The following is an 11,401-nucleotide window of genomic DNA, read 5'->3' as shown; positions in this document are numbered from 1 at the left end:
AAATCTTGATTTCTGGCTGACTGAAGTAACGAAAACATAGCTTTTTGGGCCTGTTCATAAATCATTTTTTTAGCTTTGTAAAAAGTTCTTTTTCAGGGCTACTAAATTCGATACCAAGTTATTTAAAAGAATCGACAACATCCAAACATATATCACCAAACTTAAAAACAGGCTTCAGCTTGTTTGTAGAATTAAATATCATCACTTTGGTTTTCTTTACTTTGACCACTAGTTTCCATTTTAAATTGTTTAAACAATATTTGTGAAAAACATTGAGGGACTGTTGTAATCCTTCTTTCGTCTCCGAAAGTAAAATTGTGTCATCTGCATAGAACAGTACAAATAATCGCATGTAACTATCTAAGTCTGAAATGTTAACATTCAATAAAAGATCAACGGATGGACTCTTATGCTCAGTCAAATACGACTCTAAATCATTGAGATACAGAGAAAATAGCAAAGGCGAGAGATTTTCACACACACACACACACACACACACACACACACACACACACACACGACACACACACACACACACACACACACACACACACACACACACACACACACACACACAATGCACTTATTCTTCAATGCATTTTTGAACATCATGAAACATTGTAATATTTGGCATAATGCAAGTCAATGCAACTTTTGGTATGCAATTCAAAGCGAAGTTCCTTATTCCATCAGACCTCCAGCACTTCATCCCTCCATGCTGGAATTCACAAGAAACGTGTGCAGCAGACGAAACGGAAATTGCTGAGTGAGCCTATCGCATTTACTATAACATCTGCATTGCATCCAATGAAACGATCCGTTATTACGAAAAGGAAACGACGCGATTGAAGGCAAGCCAGGCCGTCCACAGAGGAGAATGCGAGTTTCCGTCGACGGAAGCTCGAAGATTCTGTCGGTTTTGTTGAACATTTAGCTTTAGCTGTTGCAAAGATGTCGTCGCAAGTTGAACAAGAGTTCCAGGAATATGACGAGGAGAGGCTGTGGACAGAAATTTACAGGGTAAGATGTGATTGTGACTGTAGATCCAGAATGGGGAAGCCAAAGAAAATCATTCGTGACAGAAACGTTGAAACATGAAAACTTCCAATTTCAATTCGTCGATTCGTATTTTTCTGTCGATAATAGACTAGATTCTGACTAGATTAGTATGTGTCAATTGACTTTCTGCCTTACGTTCACATGAACGTCTGATTTGGACGGAAGAATTATGCAATTCCTGTCTGTTTCTGTACCTCACCACCTGTTTCAGTTGGACACTTGTATCTTGGGAATACTGCATTTCTTGCAGTGTCGCAGCAGATTTATTCCGATGTATTCATTCACATGTCAACAGATTACCCAGAAATAGATTAACTCACACTAATCACAGTACTTTTGAGGAATCATACATGCAATGAAAATACTGATGAACAGGTTGAACTTTGCAACGATATGGTATATGTTTGACTTTTTACAGTTTTTGTTTCTCTTTCAGTGTTTGTCTTACACATTTCTTTTTCCGGATACTTGAAGGCTTTTTTGGTTGTTATTTTTGCTGACCAAATCTGTTTTTCTCGTTACATTATTTCCTATTTGACAATATTGTGTCCCAGGAATTTGTGATATCTTTTTATATTTTGCACTGACTAGATCAAAAGTCAAAAACACTTGTTGTTTACAGTTTTTAAAATTATTTGAAAAGGATTCTTTGTTAAATTATGAATTATAATCTACATTTTTTATGTAATATACTTTTCCTCTCAAGAATATTCTTTTCTTTAACAGATTCAGTAGATTTAAAATTTCAGTTTGCTATATTGGTATTATTTAGTTACAGAAATAGTTCTAATATTGGTTTTTTTTTAGTTTTTTTTTTAGTTTGTTTTTAAGTTAGTGTTACAAATATAATTTAAAAACAACAACCCCCCCCCAAAAAAAAACAACAAAAAAAAACAAACAAAAAAACCCCCCAAAAAACACCAACAACAAAAAACCACCACCACCACCACCACCACAACCAACAACAACAAATCTGAAAAGAAAAAAACAACAACCCAGACTGAATGATTAGTCTGTTATATTTTAGACTCTATTACTAATAATCTGTAAGTCATGTTTTAGACAGTGGCAGGCGTGATGGCCAGCATAAAAATTGCAATAAAACAATAAGTAAAAGAATTTTTTTCAGTGGATCTGTACATGTTGTCTGGTTATTTACTCTCCTCCCCCCCCTTTCCACCCCCCCACCTTTTTTTAAGTTAGTGAGGGCTATATCTGGAGAAGTAAATATATCCATAGAATCAGATAATTTTGTTTGAACCAAAATATCATCTAATGAATTCCCTATTTTTAGATTGAGAGAGGGAGAGAGAGAGAGAGAGAGAGATTTTTTGACTGGCTGTTAATTAACAAGGCCTTTTTTTTTCTTCACAGTTTCAGACCTTTCTCTTGATTTGTCACCCTACTGTCCTCCTTGTGCTAGATACCTGTCACCCATATACTGATTGAGTATAATCAACAAAGAATGATTAATTAATAATCATGATCAACTGTTTGAGTGTGGGTGTTGATTTTTTGGGGGGGAGGGGATGGAGGGGTTGGTGTGGATTTTTTTTTTTTTTTTTTTTAACAGTGTAACAATAGAATACCTTTTAAAAAGAGGATGTTTAAAAATTGAAAATCTGCTGAATTTCACTCTTTCGGTCTTCGTAGTCTGAAGTCTGTCTCCATCTTTCTTTCCATCTTTGTCAGCTTGTTTGCACTAAATAATTACAGAGTCTGTCACCATTTTTAAAAATGATTTTTGAAAAATTATACTTAAGTTTACTTACATCTGTATTTTGTGAACAGAGATTTGATAGTTTTTTGCTTGAAATTTTCACACACACACACACACACACACACCACATACACATGCATGCGTGCGCACACACACACACACACACACACACACACACACACAGACAGACACACACCACATACACATGCACACACACACATACACACACACACATTCACAGAGCTGCATACTAAAAAAGTAAAATAAACTTATAAAAATCAACAAAAAAGAAACACAGAAAGAAACAGCTAGAAAAGCAAGCAATTTAAAGACTCAGAAAAAGCAACGAAAAAAACAACTAGAAAGCGAGTTACTAAACAATTATGAGAAGGGAGATTGGTTATCAAACACCACACCACACAAACACACGCACACACACACACACACACACACACACACACACACACACACACACACACTGAGTACATAAACACACACATACACATACACAGACACACACACACACACACACACACACACACACACAGAGGACATGTTCTTCAGGAACTGAGGAAATAACCACTTGGCCAGAAGCGGACAGAACTATAACGTGTAGGCAGTCTGGTGCTGTGCAACCAACCTCAACCTGTATTTCACATTTTCAGTCATGATACCTAGTTCAGGATACAGGTCTCCAGTTACATCCTGCTTCATTGTGCTGTGTCCTCAGGCAGCCACAGGTCCAACAAACCTAGTGATAACACATGTTGAACTTGAAAGCATGTTATAGGTTATAGGTTTTGTGGAATTTTTCTTCTCTAAATGTTTACATCATGTAAATTTGATAAATTAAAATCATTCATACACATACTACCATGCGCAGATATATGCTTTGTATTAATACACAGTACATATGTATGCACTTACAGTGGGTGACAAAAAAGAAAAAGAAAAAGATTCACAAGTATGTACACATACTAGTACTACTGTGTGTGTGCATGTTCATGCACACACACAGGTGCATGTAGTGATGTACACACACACACACACACACACACACACACACACACACACACACACACACACACATTCATTGACTGAGAAAATTAAACACATGTATAGTTAGGTGCTGAAAAATAAAATAATGTAAGCGCAGACAGATGACAAGCTTTGCTCCTGGCAGTTTCTCTGATAATTTCTGTCGCAAAATTCCTCCTGTCACAGATTTTTTCCCAATTTAGTTTTAACATTGTACTGTGTAGATTTTATTTGTTTTTGTTGTTGTTGTTGTTGCTGCAAGGTTACCATATTTCAAAATATTTCAAATTAATTTCCTTTGTACTGTTTAGATAAACCATGGGTGGGTTGAATGAACTGATGAAGCAGTATGAATATGAACATGATTCTGTTTGGTATGTAATTTAGGATATTTAACAAGTGAAATTATTTTTGTCTTGAAAAGAATTCAGTTACTTTCAGTTACAGTACGCGGGAATAGGCAAATCTGTTCAACTCCAATACAGAAAAAGAAAAAGAATGTTTATACAGTACACGCCGGATATAAGAAACCCGAGGGGGGAGCATTTTTTGGTTTCTTATATCCGAGTTTTCTTATATCCGTCACGCCGGTTATAAGAAACTCGAAGGGGGGTTTCTTATCTCCGAGTTTTCTTATATAATCTAAAGGTCGGATACATGTATAAGATAGTATTTTGAAAAATATTTCTTATAACCGAGTTCAGTGAAAAAAAGGCTTAAAAATTTCTTTTTTCTCAGTTCGTGTATGTTTTGCATTAAATTAAGAAATATCTGGTTTCTCTTAAAGACCTGCACAGAATATACTGTATATGTGTAGAGTTAATATACACCAGTGCGCTTGTGTCCTTCAATGTCAGATTTGTTTGTTTGAACATGAAAATACTGTTTTTGCTTCCCAACTGTAACGCTGGCTATGTGGTAAAGAAAAAAAAAAAAGAAAAGAAAAAAAAACCCAACCAACCAACCAAACAAACAAAAAAGGGCTTAGGAGAGAGAGAGAGAGAGAGAGAGAGAGAGAGAGAGAGAGAGAGAGAGAGCTCCCAATCAGGCCAAAAAACAAAATAATAATAAAAACAACATAACAATAGAACAAAAAAAATGCATCACTTATCAAGGATCACATTAACAATAATAATAATAATAATAATGTAATAATAATAATATGTAATAAGACAGAGAGACAGAGAGAGGGGGGTGGAGGGGGGGGGGGAGGCAAAACATACCGTGTTGCTGCGAACCAATTCAAAAGGTCTGTGTCCACCGATTCGAGTTTCGGTCCTCTGTTGTGCTTCATGTCTGGGTTTTTATTGGTTTCATATTGCTGCAAGTATTTCTGCTTGTCCTTTATGATTTTGGACAGCGTAGAAGCAGGTACACTCAGCTCAGTGGCAATTGTTTGCCTCTGTTTGCAGGGATTCTTCTCAACATAATCAATTATTTCAATTTTTCTCTTCAGAGAAAGTGATTGTCTCTGTCTCGCTTTTTCCGCCATTGCTGCTGGAAAAAAGAAGTACAGGCTCTCGTATTTTTTCTTCTTGCCAACATTCAATTTATCATACAATGGTAAAGAACCAATTCAAGAAAATAATACAGTGTAATGCGCAATCATGTGCCTGTCCCATGGCCCAGTAAATGCACTTTCGGTTTCTTAGAATGATTAAAATTTTCTTGGAAATGTACTTTCGGTTTCTTATATCCGAGGTTTTGTATCAAGCGGGACAAGAAATTTGCTTTCCTAAAACCGAGTTTTCTTATAAGCGAGTTTCTTGTATCCGAGTTTTTGTAATACATAATAAAGAAGAGTTTGGCCGGGGGAAAAAAATTCGTTGGCAATAACCGAGTTTTCTTATATCCGAGTTGCTTATATCCGGCGTGTACTGTACCATTTTTTTTTTTTTTTACTTGAAAATGAAAAGTGTTTTATAAATACAAAAAGATTTATTTTTGAAAATCAATGGTGAAGATTTCCACTTTTCATTTGTTTGATTTCAGAACATAATTTGTAATGTTATTCTTTTTACTAAATCTAGTTTCCATGTGCAGTCATTTCATTTTATCGTTTGTGAACTGTCACAGTGTCAGTTTATAGTCATTAAGAGTAAGGCTTCTGTTATCTGAGACTAGTTAGGCTAATTGGCATGATGATAGACAAATCTCAGGTTATGTCCCATATCTGATGTCACCAGCTTGGGGCAGGGTGTGCACAAACATTACTGATTGTGTGTGTCCGTGACTTTTCGGGTTTTCCAGGTTGAATGGCAGATTTAAAAAATGAGTTACATTATGATTATCTGAATACATCGATTATAAGTTTGATAAATATTTTATTGGCATGATATGTAGTGTGTGTATGAGTATGCGTGCATGTGTTTGTGTGTGTGTGCATGCGTTATTATGATATGGATTTGTTTATTGGATATTTTATGATAGTTATTTTTACTTTTAGGCTATCCATCAGCAACTGTGTATTTTTATTTGACTGGTTTTAATTTCTTTTTATGGTGTGCATGATCATTTTCAGTGAGCCTGTTATTACACAAGTTACTTTTCATGTGGATTGCAGAATTATTTTGTATAATTTGATTTAATGGATAATTGTGTGTGGGTTTCTGTTTTAGCTGAAATAGGAACAAATACTGGAAAAAGATTTCGTTATTTATTATAAGTTAGGGGTTTATAAATTTATTTATTTGTATCTTTTGTCCTTGGGGAGAATACCAGAATTTCATGCAAAGAAATCAGTTATGACAAAAGAGTAAGATACATTGCAATGCAGTGCAATATATTAATATTATGTATTTAATACAGCACAAAACCAAAATAGTAATTAAATTAATTCATGTCATGAATTGAATGAAATATTGTCAGTTTGAAAATTATCAAAAAAAATTTTTATGATTGTTGACCAGAAAGATCACATTGAAATTGAAAATATTCAGTGTGAGACAAGTCCACAGTTATATTTATAATTGTTCATCACCATATTGAAACCATATCACCGTCACACACAGAATCACAAATTCACATTGTAGTATGCAGTCATCACATGATCAGTATTCCTGAACTATGACTTGGAAAAAAAAAGACTTGAAAATTGAATAAAATAACTTGCCTGTGTACAGTGGACACTGGCTTGTTGAGAAGAATTTTCCTTAAGGGTGACAGTGATACTTTTCCCTGTTTAGCTGTGGATGGAGTGGGCTGTGGTGTGTGTGATAACCTAGTGTTTGGAGGGTGGACAGTCAAGGGTTCTTGGTTTTCCCCTTCAACTCCTTGGATTGAGCTGGCTATGAGCTATGACAAGAGTTACTGGAACATATACTATTGGTAGTGTTGTATTAGTTCAAGTATACACTGCGGGAGATTGATTTGTTTTTACTGTGTTTTACAGGATAAGGAAATCTGAAATGTACAAATTTTTTTTGGTTTATTTTCATTTTCTTTTCTTCTGGACATCATTCAGTTCATTGATTGATTGATTGTGTGTTCCCAGAGGATAAAAAATGAATCGTCACTGACAACTTTGGATGACTCGCACACAGTGTTGCATGCCCGCAGCGTTCACAACAGACCGAAGAACAGATACAGAGATGTCAGCCCATGTAAGTTTTCATTTCTTTAGTCCTTGTGTGTGTGTCATCACTGTCATGGGTGTTTGCATTGTACTTGTAGGTGTGTGTAGGGGTGGGTGGGGGTGGGGGGAGAGGGGGGGAGCTGTATAGGTGGATGGGCATTGAATTAATGTATGTTAAAATTTTCAGTTTCAGTTTCAAGATGTCAGAGTGTGTAGACTGATCCATACCACATCTGCTCTATAAAAATAAAGAGAAAAAAATGAAAATAAAACCAAAACAGCATTTGCTTTTATAAACCCATTGCGCTGACCAGGCCTTGAGATAGAATTGCAACACATTATGCACTCATTAGTTTTGATCAGTGCCTTTATGTGAATGCTTTACATATGTGAGGAAAATTACATTTGCATTATCCAGGACCCATTGCCTTGAACTCAACTTAAAAGTTGAAAAAATTGGAAAAAAAAAAAAAAAAAATAAATCTCTTGGTGATGAAATGTCAAATATTATCTGTAGGTGCTTTGCTTGACCCACAATTGGAATTTCACACACAAAAAAAATGTTTAAAAACGAAATGGACTTTAGAGCACACATGCCTTCCTTTGTAATTACTTTTTTTTTCTTTTACAGTAGTAGTTTTTTGTGGTGTTGTGGTAAAAAAAGAAATTTGATTTAAATGTAGCCAAATGCAACACCTTTCATGGCATGCATGCTTAGATTAAAAAAAAAAAAAAAAAAAAGGAAAAGAAAGAAAGAAAAAAAGATCCCCTTGGCCTTGAAAGCAAGCAGTTGTCTTGATAAGTCTTGCTAGTATGGGGATTTTCCATTTTGAGTTATTTTCCAAAGTGTGTCTGAGCCACATGGGGTGAAGTGGTAAGGCAGGCTTTAGACTTCAGACTTGAGTGATATGAAAATAATAATTAAAATGCTGTTGTTTAAATTTTTTTAATTATATATATATATATATATATATATATATATGTGTGTGTGTGTGTTTGTGTGTGTGTGTGTGTTATTTTTTAAAAGAAAATTGTTATTTGTACATATTTACTTCCATTGGTTATAGTATGACAGTATAACTTCATCTTGAATAGAACCATTGATTTAACCTCTAGGTCCCAGCCCTTGTTCTTTTGCTCTTTTGCAATGCCTCCCCCCATTCCCCCTTCCTCCCAACTCCCTATTTTCAGGGAAAATCCTGGAACCTATTATTGATTGAACAGATATAGTATACTTATTTTAGATATGAACCCTTGTTTCAGATGACCATTGCCGAGTTGTGTTGGAGAAAGACGACGACGACGACGACTACATCAACGCCAGTTATGTGGATGTGGAAGAAGCAGACAGAAAGTATATTCTCACCCAGGTGGGTTATTTGAGAAGCTCTGATCAAAATATAGCATGTTCTTCAGGCCGTTTGTGGAGATTATGCTGTATTATATTGTATAAATACTCCGGCAGGGTAGGGTGTGTGTGGGGGAGAAGGGGGCAGGGTGGGGGTGGGGGATAGGGGTGGGTGGGGGGAGAAGAAGGATAGGAGTAAAAATGTAGTTGAAGAACAGTAATTTACTCTAAAATTAGAAAAAAGAAGAAAAAAAGAGAGAAGCAGACTGTTAGTGTTACAAACAAAGTTTCTTCAGAAAAGCATTGTTGGTTGTTTTCAAATAGAAGTGCTAACATTTGGCTTTTAAAGTTTGATAAACGTGTTGCATCACTTCTGTGTATTGTTTGCTAACCTGATGTTATGTGTAGAGTGGAGAAACGGAAAGTATAAATTAACTGTACCAGAAGCTTCTTTCTCCTAGTTATCATTCATATGCAGATTGGAATTAAGAATCTTCAGCTGGAAGAAAAGACTTCAGACATGTTACCGGAATCAGCCTTTTCAGTGTCTGGATGTGATTCAATGAGAGATCAAAATCAGCTCTTGTTTTCATTTCAGTCACAATTCTGTGTTCACTGAAATGTCTTCAAAGTGTAGGAATGTTTTTAATTATTACACAGACATAATCTTGAAGTATGGTTATTTACAGAATATGAAAGTTCTATTAGTATTAGCATTATTATTAATTGTAACAAAGCCATTTTGTCCAAGATTATGTTATTGAAAAAAAAAGAAGTATTTTTGTCCGTCTTTTGTCCTCAAATCAGAGTCCAACACATACTCACACACATATGCACGCACATGCGTCCACAGACACACAGACACACACTTAGCATTCAGTGATGAGTGGGGTTCCATGGCTCTATAAAAGTTGACTGGAGAAAGGAGTGAGGTGAGTCAACAAGGAAATATAGTTGGTGTGGACCCAGATAATGCTTTCTTCATCGTTCAAGTCTTCATTATGAAACTAAGTGGAGTGTTGCCCTAGTGGTAATCAATGCGTCTGCCTAGGAAGTGATATAATCTGAGTGCACTGGTTTGAATCCCACGCTCACCAGTATTTTCTTCCACATGACCTTAAGTGGTGGTCTGGATGCTAGTCATTTAGATGAAATGAGAAACTAAACTTCCATGTGTTTCACAACAGTAGGATTGACCCTGGCAGACTTCTATAGAAAATCCAATTTGATAGGAAAACAAATGCATTTGCAGGCAGGAAAAAAAAAAGAAAAAAGGATGGCACTGTACTGTAGTGACATGCTCTCACTCTCCTGTGTGCTTAGGATCCCCCCTGCTCGAACCAAAACGTATGGTCAGCACAGTTTTTCATACCAAGCCCCCTTTCTTTGGAATCAACTTCCTCAGTCTCTCCGTCACTGATCTTAGCTGCAATCTTTCAAATCCAGTCTGAAGACCCACCTTTTCCCCTCCAGATTAATTCTCAACAGCTCATCAGTTTCCAGTATGAACTGAAATGACTTTTTGTGAGTGAGTGAGTTTTGATAGTTTCAGGATTTGTTGGTGGTATTTTTTACTGTGTACTATTTACGATAGTGTGCTATGACTTGTGTGTTGTGTACTATTTACGATTGTGTGCTATGACTTGTGTGCGTATGTGCGTGTGTGCTTATGTGTATTGTGTGGGGGATGAGGGGGTGGAAGAATAGTTTTCAGTGATGTTTTGCATCTTGTGTTCAGTTTTTCCCTTTTGATATTTACATATGTGTTCTATTTGTAAACGCCTAAGGCTTATTTTCAAGATTAGGCGTAAATGCTCATAATAATAATAATAATAATGATAATAATTTCACACAGAGAAATCTTTTGTGACAGAGAGTAATACAATATAACATAACACAATTAAATGACCTGCATTTATATCATAAAAATAATGATACAAAGGATGAAAAGATCTTGTAGCCTGAAATTGAGAAGTGAGTCATGATTTTTTTCATTAGTAAGCTTTCCACTTAGCAATGATTGTGATGGTGAAAATGAGACCTGTTTTTTTTTATGGTGTGTGGTCATGGATGGTTTCTTGCATTTGATTTCAGGGACCATTGGAACACACCTGTGGGGATTTCTGGCTGATGATCTGGCAGCAAAGGAGCAAGGCTGTGATCATGCTGAACCGAGTGATAGAGAAGGGAACAGTAAGATTGTGCTTTTCATCAGTGCCTCAAAAATGTTAAAGGTTAAAGGTCTTGTACAGTTGTAGCCTTTTACATGCCATAGGGGCAGAGAATTTGTATTTACTGTTTTCAGGGCTTGTCATAGGAAAGCAGGGTTCAGTCACACATAGGTGGAGTGAGAAAAATCAGAGTGATCTGCCTTTCCCAAGGACACAGCACTATGTCAAAAGGTGGCCTCAAAATCTGAACACTGGTGAACATTGAATCAGAAGTCCAACACCTAACCAGTTCTGCCACAGTGCCCAACTGTTACAAAGGAAACAAGAGAGGCAAGGCCTTCAAGACTCACTTGTGATACACTTAAAAAAAAAGAAAAAAAAAGAAAAGTTAAAATGTGTTCTGTATTTGTTATCATAAAGCTTCGGGTTAAAAGAAAAAGAAAAAAAAAAGTCCTAATGGCAGATTCGAACCCCGCGTGTTCGGGTGTAAT

At 36.0% G+C, this 11,401-nt stretch overlaps 1 protein-coding gene across 3 annotated transcripts in view; it reads left to right on the top strand.

Annotated features, from left to right (window-relative positions):
• Window positions 1–835: 835 nt before the first annotated feature.
• Window positions 836–11,401, top strand: part of LOC143286045 (tyrosine-protein phosphatase non-receptor type 2-like) — a 34,295-nt gene continuing 23,729 nt past the window's right edge. For all 3 annotated transcript variants that reach the window (XM_076593578.1, XM_076593579.1, XM_076593577.1), the window contains exons 1-4: window positions 836–1,020; window positions 7,311–7,419; window positions 8,655–8,761; window positions 10,834–10,932. In XM_076593578.1, coding sequence (XP_076449693.1) covers window positions 952–1,020; window positions 7,311–7,419; window positions 8,655–8,761; window positions 10,834–10,932 — 384 coding nt within the window. In that variant the 5' untranslated portion in view covers window positions 836–951. The remainder of the gene's footprint in view (window positions 1,021–7,310; window positions 7,420–8,654; window positions 8,762–10,833; window positions 10,933–11,401) is intronic.

Source organism: Babylonia areolata, chromosome 9, assembly GCF_041734735.1.
Source record: "Babylonia areolata isolate BAREFJ2019XMU chromosome 9, ASM4173473v1, whole genome shotgun sequence".
In the NCBI taxonomy this organism is placed as follows: Eukaryota; Metazoa; Mollusca; class Gastropoda; order Neogastropoda; family Buccinidae; genus Babylonia; species Babylonia areolata.
This window is presented reverse-complemented; position numbering and strand designations above follow the sequence as displayed.